Here is a 20,567-nt window from a genome sequence, read left to right as displayed (position 1 = left end):
ATGCTCAAAAAAATGAACAAAGCAATTGAGGAAAATGTGATTCGTTAAAAAAAAATCTGGATATACTGCCTCCCACCTATATATTTGCAGTGCCTCTCTGGTGGCGTGCGCTCAGCCGCTTTATTAAAAGTTACGCCACCAAGCTTTATGGCTTATCAGCACAGCTGAAAAGAGGCCTGCCGTCTACTACATTAAATGTATATATATGTATGTACAGACAGGGTGGTCCAAAAATACTCCAGCTGAAAGAAATTGAAAATGTTAAGCTCTCATGCCTAGGAAAAAAGAATACCCGTTTAAAAAAAAGAAGATATTTAGAACTGCCCCGAAGCCCATGAAATTTTCCATGCATTTTATGTACTTTTTCCCCTCTACCCATTTTTTCATAGAAATTGTAGAGAGATCTCGAAAATCTCTCGATTGAAAAATTTTGATTTTCAAGAATTCTACACCATTTCTTGGAAGAAGTGTTAATTACAAACTGCAAGGAAAACTTCATGGGCCTTGAGGTGGTTCTAAGTATATGTTTTGTAAAGAAAAAATACGGACCACCTTTTTTTTGGACCACCCTAATGTACATACGTATGCATGTATGCATATACCCAGCTAGCAAAATTGCCAGAAATCTGTTAGATATCCGTCAGACTCGTCGGCAAAAAGTCAGAAATATGTATGATTTTGACCGATATCGGTCAGAGAAGCGTGTGGAGAGGTTGACAGGAAGTCTAACCGACACGACGTGGGAAATTCTGACTTAATCACCGACGATTCTAACACATATCTAACAGTTGTTTGACCAAAAAACATCGGACATAATTCGATCAGACATATCGGATAAGGAAATAAAAAAAATTTTACAGACACTTCGCCCAGAAATCTGTACAAAACCTGTAATACTTGTCTAAATAGTCAACTTTTTGTTCTGACTTGTCTGATATCAGAAATTGTCTGGCAAATGTGCTAGCTGGGTACATAAATACATACATACATATATATTTGCTCGGCTGAGTGTAGAACTTTTGGTTGCTCCAGTGCTGAACGTTTCATTCAGTATCTGTGCGGTGCTTCGTCTGAATCGGTCGACTTTTCTTGTGGTGCGTGTAAAAATTGTACCTATATATTTTTTTAAATTAAATAAGTGTTATGTATTCTTAGTAGTGATCCAAATATACTGATGATATACTGATGCTTTGCAAACATATGGAAATATAAATATATGCAATTAAATTAAATTAAAATATCTGACTAAGTTTCCGTAGGAAAAAATGAATTTTACTGAACAATTTAGCAGCTGAATATTGTGTGGAAATTTTTAAGTGCAGAGAGTATGAGCAGACCATAGCTAAAACATATCTACATACGTATACATACATAGGAACATTTTATATACATATACTACAAATAATTTTGTGGTGAAAATGATAAAAATAAAAAGTGGCTTAATTTTCAATAAAAAAATAAAACCTCTAAACATTAATTGTGTATTTTTGAGATACATGCATACATTTACATACATACATACATATATGAATCTCTCAGAGTTTTTAAACAGAGTAACGTATTTAAAAAAAAAAAAAGTTTTTAAAACTTAATGTAACCCTTATTTATTTGATGAACGAAACTCTTTTCATATATGTAATTGCCGGAACTAACACAATACGATGCATACAGAAAACAGTACTCGACATTATATTTAATCCTCTTCCAAGAGAGGAAGCAGACATTTTTGGCCGACCAGCACTCCCTTAAAGCCCTCCCAATCATGGCTTGATTTCCAACGGTGACTACTTCGACGGCCAAAGGTGGGAGCGCTATAATAGATGTCAACGCTTTTTGGGAATTTTAGTAGTAGTTTCAGCTCTTCTTTTGAGATATCTGCTAACTTCTCGAATTGATAGGCTCCTTAGCATTTTAGTCGTATATTTGACAACAGGACAGCGGCATATAATATGATTTAAGATTATTATTAAGATGTTATGTGAGGCAACCAACAGGCCTCTTAAGAGAACCCAGCTTAATGATCTGAGCTTTTTAGTACGAGGACTGCAGTGTTCTTTGAGTGAAGCATTAACTTTTTACACTATCTTTGTCTGCTGCCGGTGAAGCATTCCTAGTCCATCTTATGGTCTGACTTCGCACAACTTCGCATAAACTTCAAAGTGTAATTTCGTATGTACTTTGTATGTATTTTGTATGTATTCCATTACCCAGAAATTAGCAGAACTTTTAAAAACTTAGCGATCTGTTGAGTTTAGATTTTGCTCCACATTTTCTTAAGTTACACTTTTAGTGCACTGGTACAAATGGTTGTGCGAAGTTATGCGAAGTATGCATAATCAGACACTTAGCCCGGTTTAAAAGTTTTCTAGAATCCCTCCTCGTCCTCTGAAGCTCCTTATTACAACTTACATACTCTCACATTGGTATAGCAGCAACGACTTGGGAGTCCAGCCCGAAAAATCACAAAAGTTTCTCTCTACAATGAAATACTGCCGCTCTTCAATTGGTATAACGCTTGTAAATAGTGTAGCATTCTAGAAAACGAAGACTAAAAAAATATGTACTTATTGCTTTGTTGTGCTTATAGTGAAGTGGTACATATATTTAGGCTTTGTTTTCTACATAGAAATCCGCAGTCTATATATAACATACCCTCTGTCACTGTTCGGCTCTCGCCTCATGTACAAAATTAAGAACGAAACTATGAAATACTACAGAAAAATGAAAACAAAATTTAAAATTTTCCACGAAGAAGAATTTGAGTTACATGCCTCTTATCAGCACTTATTTATTATAAATATTATGGCTTGTCTGCACTTTGATTAACCCCAAAAATGCGTTATCAGCTGTAGACGTTATCAATATGACGCGCTGTAGTGGAAAAAAAGAGAACAAAGTTCAAAAAAAAGGGAATAATTTGTAATCTTATGTCAACAATTCCACTGTATATGAACATATATAAATGTATGTATGCAAGTGTATTTATCAGTAGATTTGACCTTTACATATGGAAAATATATTACGTCGTCACCGCGCAAACAGCAGATACCCTGCAGCAAATCAAACTGGTTCAGAACTTGCGCTGAGCTAGCCTGAAAAGGGACGGTACTGGTTCTTCATCTATCCCAACTCAATGCTTGCAACTGTCTTTTTTAACATGGCGATGTCCTACGAAGTGACAATTGTCGCCCTCTGCAGAACTTTTGAACTTGTTCTGAGCTGACTCTGGCTTAGATGGTTCTGATACAGTTCATATAACAACAGTTCTTAGATAGTTCAAAAAGGGTCACCTCCGGGCCAGAAAAAATGTGGTTAGTTTTGAGCTGGTTCTAATAAGTATAGTATGGAGCCTTTTCTTTAAATAGGCACGCAAACAATTTTGTAAATAAAAATACTTCATTATATGTTTCAAGAGCTATTTGTTGAACTAATTTACTTTTTGACGCAAACTGTGCTTTAAATTTAGGAACATAAAGTGTCAATTATTCCTTTATTTTCTAAAACCGTTATTCTTAAAAATGATTTATATTTGTTACGTATAATGGGTATTTCTGGGATACCTATAATTAAAAGTCTGAACTAAGTCGTGTCAAAAAATGAGAAAAACGGTGATATATTGAATGATTATTCGTGATAACTCAGCGTTAAATTGCATTAAATTTATTGAAATGCAATACATGGACTTTCCGGTATCTCATAAGAAATATAGAATTGTGAATATTCACAATAGTTTTCATGCTAAATATTTTTCGTAAATTTTTTATTTAAGGATGGCTCATAAGTATTATAACATAAACAAATAAATTCACGTTTCTAACTGTGTTGGAAATTTAGTAGAATTCTAGAAACTGTTATAAAAACTTCAATATTTTAAATCAGAGTTTATAAGTATGCAGTTCTATAGCCCATTAAATTTTAGTATAATTAATCGCGCTGATTTTTTATAACTCTTTTTACGCACGCTCTTGAAGGCATTCTCCTATTTAAATATTTTCGTTTAAGATGCAAGATTACACTTTACTACACTAAAATTCTATGGGCTACAAAACAGAATACTCGAAATATTTATAAAAAATATCTGATTAAAGATTTGAAATTTTGAAGACAGTTTTTAGAGTTCTATAAGTTTGCAGCACAGTTAGGAATTTGAATTTAAATGGTTTATGGAGTATGAGACATAGTACTTAAATAAAAACTAAACGAAAAATATTGAAAATGAAGAACATTGGAAATTAAAAAAAAATCAATGCATAACTACACATTTCGGGGGCTTAGTGATACAATTACGTATGTACATTATCGTTCATATGAATAGCACTCCCATTTCAAAGTGAGATTGTTTACCACTTTTGCAAATTTTTTTACATCTGATTAAAAGGTCAAACATTTTGACGAAAAATCGTTAAATTTAACTTTGTTTTGTATAAAGTTTTAAAACACTGTTTATATGATTTTATTCGTATTTTATACATACGTACGTAGATATGTATAAAAATGACATTAATGTACCAATAACGACTTTTTTGGAAATATTTGAGCAGTTGCCCCATAAACTATGTAGAGAATTACATATTAAATAAACGAAAACAGTTTGTTATTACTTTTAGGGTCTAAGAAAATCGAAAAAATATAGTATATTACATTTGTGCATCTTTTGTCAGCTTTCACATGACCAGGATGAGTAACATTGATGACAGCGCAACTAGCAACATATGAGTTTCAACCGTCCAACTCTGCATCCCTTTTTCAGTAGTTCAGAGACAGTTCTGAAATTTGTAGGGCGGAACTAGCGCTTTGCCAGACTGTCCCTAAATTTTGCTGCAGGGTATCTTTGATAGACACACATATGCAAATACATACATAGGCTACGCATACAAGCATCGCTTTTCATTCACACAAACATCAAAGTTTCGCAACAATATCTCGCAACATTATGCTTCGATGGCACCAGCAACATTGTACATACATACAAAAGTACCGCCACATTGACTCGCAACATAACACTCTCACGCAACATTTGTCTATACATACATATGTACACAATCTGTGTAGCCTCTCTTTCACTTGCTGTTGTAGTTAGATAGCTTCAAAGCCTTTTCACTAAAAAGAAACATAAAAGATTACAAAAAAAAACATCGAAAATTTCTTAAACACATTTTTTTATAGTTTGCGACTCTAGCGTAAGCTTCTGAATTTTTTCTTTAAACTTATGCTTATTTCTTCTCTCTTTTGCTTTCTATTTACAGTCTCCTTCAACACCACTACAAAAACTACATCTACAAAATGACCACCTACTTCAACTACCCATCCAAGGAATTACAGGAGGAGCTTAGCCGCATTGCGCGCGCTATTGTCGCTCCCGGCAAGGGTATTCTCGCTGCCGATGAGTCTGTCTCCACCATGGGCAAGCGTCTGCAAGATATTGGTGTTGAAAATACCGATGAACATCGTCGTCAATACCGTCAGCTATTGTTCTCCACTGACCCCAAGGTCGCTGAGAATATCTCCGGTGTGATTTTGTTCCACGAAACTTTGTACCAGAAGGCCGATGATGGCACACCATTCGTTGAATTGTTGAAGAAGCGTGGCATCATTCCCGGCATTAAGGTCGATAAGGGTGTTGTGCCATTGTTCGGCTCCGAAGACGAATGCACCACTCAGGGTAAGAGGGGAGGGAAAGTTTATTTAATGCTTGCTTAAATTGAGTTTGCGATTTAAGACAGATTTTCGGGAAAGCTTGATGAGCTACCTCATTTCGTTAAAGAAATAAAGCAGGACTTAATCAAAAATTTAATAGCTGAGATACAGATTGAAAGAAAAATAAGTTCAGTAATATTCAATCTCTTTCTTCATTCTTGCTCTTCTACACAGGTTTGGATGACTTGGCTGCCCGTTGCGCTCAATACAAGAAAGACGGTTGCGATTTCGCCAAGTGGCGTTGCGTCTTGAAGATTGGCAAGAACACACCTTCCTATCAGTCTATCTTGGAGAATGCCAACGTTTTGGCCCGTTACGCTTCCATCTGCCAATCGCAACGTATTGTACCAATTGTTGAACCCGAAGTGTTGCCTGATGGTGATCATGACTTGGAACGCGCACAAAAAGTTACCGAAACCGTATTGGCTGCTGTCTACAAGGCTTTGAACGATCATCATGTCTACTTGGAGGGTACTCTGTTGAAGCCCAACATGGTGACAGCTGGTCAATCGTCCGCTAAGAAATACACACCCGATCAAGTTGCGCTCGCCACCGTCGAAGCTCTGCGCCGCACTGTACCAGCTGCTGTTCCCGGTATGTTGTTGTGCTAAGAGAGTAGGTTGGAGAAAACTTTTGACTATTTAATACTATTCTATCGCTAGGCATTACCTTCTTGTCTGGTGGTCAATCTGAGGAAGAGGCTTCCGTACACTTAAACGCCATCAACAAAGTACCATTGCTGAAACCATGGGCTCTCACCTTCTCGTACGGTCGTGCTCTGCAAGCTTCCGTCTTGCGAGCATGGGGTGGCAAGAAGGACAACATTACCGCTGGCCAAAATGAATTGTTGAAACGTGCAAAGGTATGTACACAAGTTGAGAGTATAAATAATTTTGTAGTTGTAGTTGTAATTGTATTGGTGGGCGCTTAGAGGTCTGAAAACGGTACAGGTTGCATAGAAGGAGAAAAGGAATGAGTGTAAGCGTTAAAAACAAAATTTGGAGCTAGCTGAAATCGTAATTAAGATGGCAAATCCAGAGCTTTAAAGAAAAATTAAATTAAAAAAATAAGAAAAGTTAGCACATGCAATTTAAGAAAGTTCCTGACTAATATTAAGTATTTTATTTTTAACGCATACACTCAGCTTTAATTTCATCAAATAGGTCCTTGCATGTTTCATAACATCCCTCCAGTCCCAAAAACAATCATTAGTAAGGGATACTAGAATTAAATTTAAATACATACTTCCAATTTTCAAAATGGTTACTCTATGCAAGATTCTTCAAAGTTAAATTTTTAAACCAAAAAAATAGAGTAGAGAAATAAAAATATGAATAAAATCGCATAAAAATGTCAGAAGTAAAAAACAAATAAAATAAATTATTACGAAAATATAGATACAAAAGAGAAAAAAATTAGATAATATAAAAAACAAAAAAAGTTAAGTAAAAAAATGTAAAAATACAATAAAATAAAATATAAAGAAATAAAATAAAATTAAATAAATAAAAGAAAAGAAAATAAGATAATATAAAAAATAATTATTAATTAATTAATTAAAGAGAATAATAAAAGAAATAAAAAGAAAATTAATTAAAATAAAATAAAAAATAAATAAAGTTGAAAACTAAAACAAAAAGGTATACATAAATAAAATAAAATTAAAATATTACATAAAATAAAATTTTAAATATTTAAATAAAATTTAACAATAAATTAAATAAAACCATAAATTAAACTAAATGAAGTGAAACGATCAAATAAAGTGAAAAATTGCAATGAAATTAACAAAAAAAAATGTTTTAGTAAAATTAAGTGGAAAGATAAAATAAATATAAAATAAAACAAAATAATATAAAATAAAAATAATAAAATTAACTTTTATTAAACATGCCTAATAAAATTATATTATATTATATTTAATAAAATAATAAAAAAAAATTATCACAATTTTCATTAGATACAATTTTGAAATATATTTGTTTAAGGTTTAAAAATAAAAATATTTTATAAACATCTTATTCACAGTAGTAAGAAATTAGATTTATTCTTAAATTTCGTAGTGAAGAACGGAAATTCACTTCCGGTATCAAGTACTTTTACCCTATAAAAGATTCGCAAATAAAGTACCGATTCTTTTTTAATATCGAATCAAATGTATAGAGTGCGAAAAATATTATAAGACCTTCGGGGTTTTGAGAGTCTATTAAAAATAATTTTTTAAAATCGAATTAAACGTATAGAATGCAAAAAATATAAGAACTTCGGGTTTTTGAGAATCTATTAAAATTATGGGGTGAAAAAAAATTTATATCCCAAAATTATTACAAGTGTATTTGTACTCGATGCATTATAGTATTATTAACAATTATAGAAATCGAGAAATATCGATACGCATATGTATCTACATATATATTTTCTGTAATTTTTTTAAAGAAATTGGCCAAATTTTTTATGAATACTGTTTTGTGCTTTAGAAGCACCGGAGAAAATTATCATATTCAATTATTCGTATATAAAAGTGCTGTGGGTATAAAACTATCGAGTTTTCCGCATTGACATTTTTAGATAACCTCAAAAAAAAAAAATAAATAAATTAACATTACCTCAAAAAATTGAACATAACTGCAAAATGCTCAGTAGAGTAAACCCTCCTCTTAGGCACTATAATCCTCTAGATATGCAGATAATCCGAAAAGTCGATATTTAGTTTTAAATATTACCTATTAATTGATTCTGTTAACCCCCTTTTATTACTGCGCCTATTTTTGTTTTTTAAAATTCCCATTTCAAGTGAAAATAAGATTATATTATAACTATGTAATTTTAATAAAAAGGTTAATAATAACATTATACTAATAATCATTTGACATTCTAACCAGTAGACGCTAGTCAGCAGAACTTACAGTTCAAAATTTGTATTCGTACATTATTACAAATAATTGGAAACACGCATACACACACACTAATAAACATCATTTCCACACTTACTATTAAATTTATTAAAAAATTTTAAAACTTTTCTAAACTTAATTTACGCACTGTAGTACGTTTTATATTTTATACATTTTTCTTTGTGTTCTAATTTCTACACTAAACACTTTTTGAATTTATATTATCTTCACGCGTAAAAATATGTATACTCGCACACTTTCGCAACACTTTGTACCGCTACAAAAATCTTTGCTCCTGCTGCCATTATTCATCTGCTTCGTATGCATACACAAAATGTATCCAAATGCAGGCAAATGGACTCGCATGTCAAGGAATCTACGTAGCCGGTTCAATACCTTCGTTTGCGGCCAATACCAGCTTGTTTGTGGCCTCGCACAAATATTAAACAAAAGAAACGAAATTTACACCAGATTATATTCACATTTTATTTGCACTTATTTACAAAAAAAAACTACGAACACTCACACACGCGCGCACACATGCGGTGGATTGCACACAAATACATATGCAACACATACGCACAAAAAAAAAATTTTAAATCCAGTACATTTATTGGAAGGATACAGTGGAGCTTTTGCAATTAATTATGTAGTTTAGACTATAATATTTTTTGTAATAATTTTTATATATAATTTTTATACAAACATTTATATACACACGTTTACGCAGCAATGATTTTTGCTTTATAGCTTTCTAAGCATAATTAAATATAAAAAAATCCAACATTAGAATACTTTTATATACATATACATACATACATACATACATACATAGTTCACTAGATATAATTTAATTGTTTTGCAAATAAAAACAAGTTTTCGCTTTTTCTAACATTTTTACTACCGCTATTATGACGGCTTCTTCATAAACATTTACTTTCGCTCGCCATGTTCGAGAAAAATTGTTTGAAAACTAGTAACGAAAAAACCCGTTTTAGTCTGCTACTTATTTCAATTGCCTTGATATTCCACTCAAATCACCTTCGGTTTATCCGATATCTTACCATCAGTGTCCGTTATGTTTTCTTTTTCCCATCATATATTTTTCGAATCTTGGCTTTACTTACGCCAGGCTTGTAAAATAAGTATAACTAACTACAAGTAAAAATATCTACATATAGTTTTGGAGCTCATTGAAAAGACAGGAACGAAATCTTAGTTGGTGCAGTTACCATCTAAGAAAGCAAGTTCTTGTCCCAAGAGTAACGAACAGTAAAAGAGGCTTCATGGCTGGAATATATGAAAATAATAAAAGCACTTCTAACTGGCAGTGTTGGGTATTAGGCAAAAATGTACGATTTAGAGTCATAATATAAGTTATATATTTGGCTGTAGCTAAACGTGCAGAGAGGCGTGATGTTATTTGTTAGCTTCCAGTAGTTTTGGGTTCCAATGCCGTCAAGACGCAATAAAAAGATTATTTTCCGTTTTTTTTTATTCTGAACTATGAAAAAGCATCTGTGAAATACAGAAGGAAAGGTGTTAATGTAAAATTCTATACGAAAAAATATCAGTAAAACATTCGAGAACTTAGCCGTTTCACAACCATTTTCAGTACTTCTCTAGACGCAAATTTCTGCCACACACTTTAGTTGGAAAACGGATCGTCAAAGTCCCCTCAAATGGAATCCATAAGTGGGCAAAAATCCGCATTTCATCCAATGTTCTTTCTGTTTTCGGATCCATTTTCGGATTTTTGTGCTGACTGGGTAGTACATATCCATTCAACTGACTCCACATACATACATACATACATATTACTCATACGCCTCGCAGACTCTACACAAATCGAGATTAATGGCATTGAAACTAGTGTTAGGCAGTATCGATATCAAAAGTACTCAGAACTCGATTCTGAAAAGGATCGACAGCACCCGATTTTTAAAAGTATCGATACTAAGTACTCCAAAGAACTAAGTACTCACAAAAGAACTCGATAGTACTCAGTACTCGAAAAAGGAACTCGAAAGTACTCAGACCTTAAACGAACCCGAAAGTACTCAGTATTCAAAAATGCTCTGTTCCAATAATCGCTTTGATACATGCACTCAGGATCGATTCAAAGTACTCAGTATTAAGTGTCGAATAGACTTAAAGAGTACTGAGTTTTATTTACATTTAACGGTATTCAGAAATTATTGTACTCAATTTGTAGTTTCAATAATTTTTAAGTACAATACTTGTGCCCGGTATAGTTATTCATAAATTTGACGTAATTTGGGATTGATATATTAATTTAAATAAAACACCGTCATCTTGTGAGATTTCTACAATTGAAATGTTACCAACATGTGTATATTTAAAGAAAGTACTCGGTAGTCTGAAAAATACCTGATACTTAAAAGTATCGATCCTCAAAAGTACTCGATAGTTCCCAACACCAATTTAAACCAGTGTTGCCAGAACTTTTTCAGAGAAAAGACGAAATTGGCAAAAAAAAAGCTGAAAAAAGCTAAATCTAAACTTTAGTTTTGGCTAAACAAAGCTAAATTAACAAATCAAACATTTTTGGTCGTTATTATAACTAGGAAAAAAATATACATTTTTGTAGGGGCAACTTATTTTGTACTTAAGTAAATAGTTTTCATAGCCTCACAAACTCTAAGCAGCTTAGGAATCATTTACCACATGATTCCATTTCATTGGTCTGTAAACAGCTGTGTTAGTGACGATTCGGTACGATATTTAGCCCCATTGCGTGAAAACCAATAGTTTAGTATCACTTAACAAAGAGCAAGTACTCCCACTCTTTATCCGGTGAGTACGACTCGTGGGCATTTTTGCAGGCCAACATATTCGCAACGCGATTCCCTGCAATATCAATATGGCCTGGTACTCAAATGAGTCTGACTGGGGATAATTTCCATGCCAATGCCTGATGATGACGCCCTGCATGAAATAACCATCCACCGACACTTTGGTCATGCTTCGACCCATCCGTGTAGAAATTCACGGTGTCGTCTTGCAACTAATGCTTGCCGTTCGATCATTTTTAAAGGCGGAAAAGGCTAAGAAAAAAGCTAGAAACTATGTAGTCAAGATTTTTCCGGCTAAACCCAAATAAAAAGGCGGAAAATAGCAACACCGATTCAAACTCCAACGGACAAATAAGAAGACAAAATAATCAATTCTTCAAAAAACTTTTTTTTCGATATTTGAAAGCGATTGGCCAGAGTCTCTTTGGCCTTATAACCAAGCTTCTTCTGGAAGGGAAACATTTACTCGAAATAAAAGGGACGGCAGTAAAAATTCAATTTGACTATCTTGGAAACATACCCTTCTTATTAGTTTATATACTGTCAATGGCAGGGCTATTCGAAGAATCTCGAATAGAATATACAAACAGAAAGCCCATTTAAAAGGTCTGCCTGGAAGCATTTACATATAGTTAGTGTTTTTCCAATACAAGAAACTACGAATAAATACTCACAAGTACTTAGGTGGGTATCGAGTACGCGGTTAAAGTCTTCACTTGCTTTTCCAATTATTTGGAAGTTTGGTAGTGACAATATATGAAACATGCTATAGTGCTTTTGGCAACACGTTTATACCTTAAGTTGTATGCTATCTTAACTTGTATGAAGCAAATCAAATAAAATGGCGGTAAGGCTGAGCAGTTAGAGGGTTGGACTTCAACAGCGCGTTAAAAAGCTTAATAATCATTTCCAAAATAATTAAATTAGTTCCACTGAATGTTATAATGATTTCGATACGAGTAGGTATTGAGTACTTCTCTCCGATACATTTGTAGCATCGATATTTTTAAAGAGTAAAGAGAGAGAGAGATATATTCAATTTCCTGACTGAGTACCCTACTAAATCATCAAATATTGGCAAATGAGCTGGGAATATCCAATACAAATTTGTTGTTTGAACACATCTAGCACACGAAATAGCTCTTAAAAAAATGCATATTAGTTTAACTGAAAGAGGTATAACTAGTTAGTTAGTACTTAGTGAAAAAAACTCCATAAAGCAGAGGAGATTCACAGCCCTATTCCCACGCCAATGACAAAACTCAACGGCTGGCCATTATCTTTGCTACTGCGCCTAAAGCTATGCCGAAAATTTTAAGCGCTCTAATGATGACAACTCTCATTGTCAATGATGTGTGATGTCAATCGATACTTTAACAGCAACAACAGAGATGGAAAATAAATAACACTGACGCGAAATGCGTCGTGCGCCTTGATGTTGTCACACAATGCGGAGGGATCTACAGTTTTACGCCGACTCCGAACGGCGATGGTATTTTTATGAGAAGCTATTTTTCATGGCTGAATATACTCGGAGGTTTGCCATTCATTGCCTACCGAGGGGTGACCGATATTAGAAATAATTTTTTTTCGTTTTTTTTTTATGCTCATAGGAAACTGGGCTCGAACCCAGGTCCTGCTGAATGGCAGCGCCCACTGCTAACCGCTACATCACAGCGACCGCAAATAAAAAATATTTGTAAATTTCAAATTTAGAAGACTTTCTCGTGCTTTAAATAATTTTTTTGGTTGAGATTTTGAATAAGCAATGCCAGAAGAGTTTTCCTTTAATTTTGGCGCCATTGAAAAAAATAAATAAAATGTCCTATTTTCCTAAAAACAAATCGTGGTATAAAGCTTATTAACTTTTTTGAAATAAATATTATTACGCTAGAATAACAATAACAAAAGGGTACGCGCTTTTTGAGTCTCTTTGATTTTTTTTTTCGAAATTTTTTTTAAATTTTCGAAATATATTTTTTTGTATTAATTTCGAAATTTTTTTCGAGACTTCTTTATTTTTTTTTACTATAACTCATTTTTGTGAACATTTTTCGGTTCTTTTGGATTTTTTTTAGGAATCTTAAGGATTTTTCTAGCCTCTTTTTTTTGGAGTTTTCGAGCTATATTGAGAGCTTTCGCGCTGCTTGTGGGACATTTCGAAATCCTTTGGACCGTTTAGGAATTTTTTTCTGAATTCGTAAACATTTTTTGAGAAATTCACAACTTTGTTGTTCTTAAATACCAAAAAAATAATGGCCGACAATTTTTGCTCAAAATTATAAAGCAAATTTTAACTGCAATTTTTGTTTGTTCTTGCTCAGATAAAAACTGTATTTATTTTTTATTGTGAAACGCATACGTATTTCAGGCTTTGCTTGAAAAGATGCAACTTAATCTAGAAGAAGTCGAAAAAGTATGTAGATAATTTTTGGTATGGCATTCTAACTTCGCGGCCTCCTTTGTAGCCGAATGGTTAGATGTGCGTACTATCACTCAGTCTAGGTTCGATCCCTAGTTGGAGCAACATCTGCTAAAAACAGGTCTTAAATCATATTTTGGGTAGAAACTTAAGTGTTTGCTCAAAATTTTTATGTTAAGTGGACTTAAGTAAACGTTAAGCTTAGCAATTTAAACTTTAGTTAAGGAAAGAGCAAATTTTATTTAATCTTAGATAATAATCGCTCATTAATTACAAAATCAATTAATCATTTTACTTCTATTATTTTCTTATTTCATCCTTTTCGTAGGCTAACGGTGAATCTGCTGTGGGCAAATATGTTGCCGGTAGTGTGGTCGGTGCTGGTGCTGATGCTGCACTCTTCGTTGCCAATCACGCCTACTAAATGCAAAACAACAACAACAACCATAACAGCAACTCTAGTAAGCACAAAGTAGGAGCGATGGTGCTAAAACCATGACGAGGTGTACTACATTATTAGAAAGGAGATACAGGCTTAACTATATACCTATAGTAGTGAGAGATGGATTATTGTTTGCAATTTATTTATTAAGAATAAAAAGTGGCGTAGCAACAGTAACAACAAGCAAAAGAAAGAACAAAGGAAAAATATTAAGTCATCAAAACAGCAACAGCAAAGCGAATAGGCTACTAGAAATTAGTAGAAGAAATAAAACCAAAGCCAAGGAAACCAAGAGAATAAAGAGGGTTGTGCTGAAACAACAAAAACAGTCAAGAACATCACACAACTATAATTAGTAACTACAACCAAAAAAAAATAACCTCGCTGCCTCTTCCTCCCACCAGTTGCGTGCGAATTTAGCAAAAAAAAAATGTAAATCTTGAAACGCATCAACAACCCATGTACCACAATAATAAAACAAATTAACATCCAAAATTGTTTACTGAGTTTTAATGCTATTCAAGGAGAGGCTAATTAAAAGAAGACAAAACGAGGTGGAACAACTCTCAACATTATCATCACTCTGTTTATCATGGCTGCGGCGGATGCGCACCAACAGCTAAGCTAAAAAAGATGAAGAACAATTTACAACAACAAGAAAACTATTTGCTGTTACAATAAAAGAAGAAATTTATTATCATTATGTATATTTTTAAGTAAAAAAAAAAGTGAGAAAAAGTAATCAAGTTGAGAGTTAATACAAACTTAGAAAATAAAAAAATATATAAAAAACGTTAAACATTACATGTGCTGTTCTTTAAAAGAAAAGCAAACAAAATATCAATTATTACCAAAAATGTTGTTTAGTAGTTATGTAGACAAAAAATTATTGTTACAATACGTTTTTCTTCAATTTTCATCAACTTAAATATTTTAGACGAAAGATATACAAAAGGGGCTTTAAATGTTTTTTTTTTTTTTGCACAAGAACCTACTCTTTTAAATTTCGAATACATACTAGTTTAAGCGCGTTTCTTGCTTCGCACAAAAATTATGCTTTGTGTAAAATAATTAAAACTGACGACTATAACTTTATATTTACATAAATAATTGTTTGCTGTTTTTTGTTTTGTAATTGTAATAATAAATACAAAGTAACTAAGCAATTTACTCAGGTACCTACTGGCTTTATTAAACGCATACAATTCAAAGGAGAATATTTACTTGCATGCAGCATTTGGGAAAATTAAGAAAAAAGAAAGAAGAATTATTACCAACCAACTCAAAACGCTTTCAAAAATACATACATACATAGTATGTATGTGCACACTTATGTTTCAGAAATGGCTATATATCATACAAAAAAAAAAATTTATGTATGTATAGACACTCCATGTATTCCTATTGCAAACGCAAATGTACATAAACAAAAACCAACAACAATAAATTGTGTGTAGTTTTCACTGCAATTGGTTCAAGTTTGTTGTTGTTTTTTTGTTTTTAACAATGCTGGTTTGAGATCATTGGTTTTCGGTAATCAATACTTTATCGTCGTTGTTGTTGTAACTTCATAAAATATTTTGCAATGATATTTTGATAAATGCTTTGGAAGTGACAATTATTGAACCAAAATTAATCCGCGGTATTTATAGTACTGGCTGAGCTATCTCGCATAAAATAACTAGTTTTAACACTTTACGTGTCAACAATTAACTAGCCATAGGCGAGAACTGCATGTGCGCCTAAAAGTAAGTAAACACACATGACCGGAAAATTTTGTTCGAAAGGTATACGTACTTATATAATACTTTTTTTTCGATTTTCTTGAAAATAGGTTCATAGCTGGAGGCGATTAAAACTCAAATCACACCCTTTGGGGCTCTCGCCTTATCACTTCTTAAGTACGACAACTCTACGCTGCTATCAGAAATATCAATTTATTTTTACTCTCGCCTGGAAAAGCTACATACTGGCCAACTAATACGAAGAAAATACCCAACTTAAAAACATTGTGCCCTCAGAAGTAGCGTTTAGCTCTTGTTTCGATTTGTGTTCTGATCATTCTCCTGTTTTATACTGGAATACTTTCCTATCTATGGTTTCCTACGCCCGTTATTTGACTTTACCTCTTAAATCTCAAGAAAACCTTACTACTCTATTAGAACACATGAACAATTGTTTCCAGCAAGCCGCGTGGAATTCAACACCACCTCTTGAAAAAGGAAGAAATGTATCAATCTTTCTAGCAGTAAAGACGAAAATAAGAAAAAAAAACAACTGGTAAAGAAAAGGTGTCAACAAAATATATACCCTGAGGATAGAAAACGATTAAAAAAGCTAACAAACTCTCAAACTCGACAATGTCTGAAAAGTACTGATGGATTTACAACTACTAAATATTCACTCTGGAAAGCAGCGAGCAAATTCTAGAGATCCACTTTGATAGAAACTGCAATAAAAAAGGAAAGCAACGAATGGGCAAAAGGGATTCGGAAAAGACTAACACCTTTGTAAGCTATCTAAAAACGATATACACACCGCATAACTTTGAACCCCTATCCAAGACAATAAATAAAGTTAACTTCACCCTGTATTGTACCAATCAAATGGACCAACCCATAAAAAATAGCAATTTATAAGTTAAAGCTTTTAAAATATCTTTCGTTTGACACTCATATTTTGATAATTTATATGATCTATGTATAATTCAAATTAAATTTACTTTCCAATAGCTGGCAAGCTTAAAATTAAAAGATAAATGAAATGGAACTTGACTTTCTAAACAGCTGGCAACCCTCTCAAATGCAGTTTAGAAATAAAACATTTTCACCTATAAAAGATTTCTTGGCACTACTTCCTTCCTTTTTCGAATATGTGGCAACTCTACTTCCTCCCTACTACCTCAACTTGGAGTTGAGAAATAAAGGAATTTCCAAAGCCATTTCGATTTATATCCACATTGTAATAATTAGTGTTGGGAAGTATCGTACTTTTGATGATACTTAGCATCGATACTATTAAGGATCGTGTACTTTTGAGAGTACTGAGTACTTTGTTTAAATATACACATTTGGGTGCCCATCGAAAAAGTTTTTTTTTGGAAATTTAAATTTTATTCGCTTTTATGGGAAATATTATTGCTTATTTTTATAGATTTTTTAAAGGTCATTTAGGTCAGTAAATACGATTTTGTAGTTTTTTTGGATTTTTGAATGACTACTTTTGATCTGATGTCAAAGATCGAATATGATCCGAGAAGAGGATGTATAGATATAATAATCTATTGTCGGACTTGGCTTATTGGGATTTTTTATCGGGTAAAATAAAAAAACCCATATATCTCTTGATTTTTAAAATTTTGATCATCAATGATTTCCACAATTTCAAAAGATGTAGTACTATCTAAAAATAAATCACTTTTTAAATAAACTGATAGCAATCGCATAAAAATTGTCGAAGTTAGGCAACTTTTCTTAAATCTGTGTGAAATTTGTAATTTTTTGGTCAATATCCTCCAATGGAAGTTAGCTAAGAAAACAATTTTTTTTTAGTACTTGAACTTTGATGGATTTGGGCGAGCCTAGGATATTGACCACAAATGTTCTCATTTCAAACATTTTGTTTTTTAGAGCATAATGGACAGAGCTGGGTCGTAATGATTCCTTTAGGAATTAAATTACTCCCAATTACAGATTACAAGGAATTGTAATTAGGAATAAATTCCTTCAGTCCACAGCAAAGGAATCGATTACTTTTTCAATTCCTTGAAGTAATTTCAAATGTAATTGGTTTTTTCTTTAATTCCATTACAAGGAATTTCATATTCTAATTGGAATAAGTTACGTGCTAGTAATGTAATTTTTTTTCCAATTCTTTTGAAAGGAATTGAAAATGTAATTGGTTTTTTTTTTTTTTTCAATTCCATTACCTGGAATTGCAAGAGTAACTTAGTTTTTTCAATTACTTAAAGGAATTGTAAAAGTAATCGAGAAACTGAAAGTTCATTCACGAATGTACAATGTGGAATTTTTGTTGTGGTCAAAGATTGAAATCGAAAGCACACACTGGACATCTTCTATGTATATCTATATATATAAAAATATTGTGTTCGTATGTCACGGTCATCAAAGCCCGAAAACGGCTGAACCGATTTGAATAATTTTTTTTTTTATTATTCGGTATAATACCAGAACCAATTATATCGCAAAAATTTGGAGGGTTGCCACCTATTTTAAAATTTTTAAACCCAATTATATTGATAAAATTAAGGAATTATTACAATATGGGTATCAAGTTAAAGAGGTTTAAGAGAGATAACTGCTGGAAGTATTTTTGACGAGGGTTGCCACCTATTTGAAAATTTAAACTCAGTCAAATTGTAAAAAAAATGAAATCTTGCCATGTGGGTGTCAAACTAAAGAGTTTGAAGAAGGCTTACTGCCGTAAATATGTTTGAGGAGGGTTGCCATCTGTTTGAAAATTTAACTAAATTACATTGATAAAATAAATAAAATATTACAATATGGGTATCAAATTAAAGAGGTTTAAGAAATATAACTGTTGGAAATATTTTTGAGGGGGGCTGCCACCTATTTGGAAATTGTAACTCAGTTAAATTGATAACTAAAACTATAAACTAAAGAGTTTTAAAAAGGCTTACAGTCTACCAAGTTCGGTTTATATGGGAGGTGCCACGCCCCATTCTCCAACCATGCAAATTTTTCTCCATGAGTATGGAATGGGTCTTATATATGTATATATCACCATACCCAGTTCCAGTCCTCTACCACAAATAAATGCAGTTTGAAAAATTCGGTTTGTATGGGAGGTGCCACGCCCCCTTTCTATATCGAAACTTTTTTTTAGCCTATAACCACCCTTGGAAAGTCGGCAGTAGATTCTGAAATTTCAAAAAAATCGGTACGGCCTTTCTCGAGCTTTGCGAACAGAAAAAAATGCCTTTCAAAATGTATATTAGTATATACTAGCCAATATCTGCTTGTTTTGCGACTTAAAACCCTACTACTGATGAAAATCGATGGATAAATAAACAAGTTTGCAAGGGTTAAGTGAAAGTGCAATAACGCAGGATACCAGTAAGAGTACTTCAAAGGTCCCAGAAGGCACACCATTTTGAGTAGAATTAAGTACACAATTAACTCAGTGCATTTTTATAGATACGCAGGGATTAGTCCAAGAGAACAGCAGTGCCCAAGGCAGCAACATTTATGGGTCTCATCTGCCGCGAAGCGCGTTCGCGGTAGGATCTGGAAAATTTAACCGTTACCCTATAAACTGAACAGCTACAGTTTAAGCTATTCAGTTTTCTTAAAGTCCAATTAGTAATGCTAATTAGGTATAAGTTGTTTATTCAAGACAGTTAGCAACCAAGAAATTTAACAAAGCTATTGCGATTCAACAGTAAAAAAAATTTTTTTTATAAATTTTTCGATTACTTTTTAAACTACTTTGAGGAATGGAATTGGAAAAAAAATCAATTACATTTTCAATTCCTTTCAAAGAAATTGGAAAAAAATACATTTTTAATTCCTTTCAAAGGAATTGAAATAAAAGAAATTACATTACTAGCACGTAATTTATTCCAATTCCAATATGAAATTCCTTGTAATGGAATTGAAGAAAAAAACAATTCCATTTGAAAATACTTCAATGAATTGAAAAAGTAATCGATTCCTTTGCTGTGAACTAAAGGAATTGAATCCTAATTACAGTTACTGAGGAATATTATTGTAGTTGTAATGTAATGGCATTTACCCAGCTCTGATAACGGACCATATTTTTGCTATTACCAATCAAAACTCTAAAAAAGCGGATTTTCGGCCCATGTTAATATACAATCGCTCTATAGCAAAGATGTGGTTTTTCCAGGATTTTTTAGGAAAATGGGGGTGACGCCGCCCACTTTTATGATATATGCGTATCTCAAAAACTACTTAACCGATCTCGACCAAATACCAATATGATATAGGTCGGCGGTGCCACCGCTATTTTCCTAAAATCTCTTGAAAACCCACTTTTTTGCTAAAGAGCGGTTGTATGTATAAATTTTTAATAAATATTGATGAATTCTTAAGCCACACTGCTCAAAAAATCTGAAATTCTCGTACATAATAATAATAATAATAATAGATTGGTGCTTACCCATATATTAGTGTTTGGCCGAGCTTCTCCTCCGGCTTGTGGCGTGAGCCTGGATGTTGTCACAGAAAGGGGAGGGACCTACTGTTTTACGTCGACTCCGAACGGCGATTGTGTTTTTATGAGAAGCTGTTTTT

The 20,567-nt window shown here is 32.9% G+C and overlaps 1 protein-coding gene across 1 annotated transcript; it reads left to right on the top strand.

Annotated features, from left to right (window-relative positions):
* Positions 1-5,246: 5,246 nt before the first annotated feature.
* LOC118751130 (fructose-bisphosphate aldolase) lies at positions 5,247-14,650 on the top strand (the record flags this gene model as incomplete). Its single annotated transcript, XM_036485900.1, is given in 4 exon segments — positions 5,247-5,662; positions 5,872-6,291; positions 6,360-6,559; positions 14,158-14,650. Coding segments are annotated over 4 exon segments (1,095 nt in total). The 3' UTR covers positions 14,254-14,650.
* Between the last annotated feature and the right edge of the window lie 5,917 nt (positions 14,651-20,567).

This window comes from Rhagoletis pomonella, unplaced genomic scaffold (genome assembly GCF_013731165.1).
Source record: "Rhagoletis pomonella isolate Grant_MI unplaced genomic scaffold, Rhpom_1.0 Rhpom_scaffold_00549, whole genome shotgun sequence".
Lineage (NCBI taxonomy): Eukaryota > Metazoa > Arthropoda > Insecta > Diptera > Tephritidae > Rhagoletis > Rhagoletis pomonella.
Note: the sequence above shows the minus strand (reverse complement) of the source record. Positions and strands in the feature narration are given on the sequence as shown.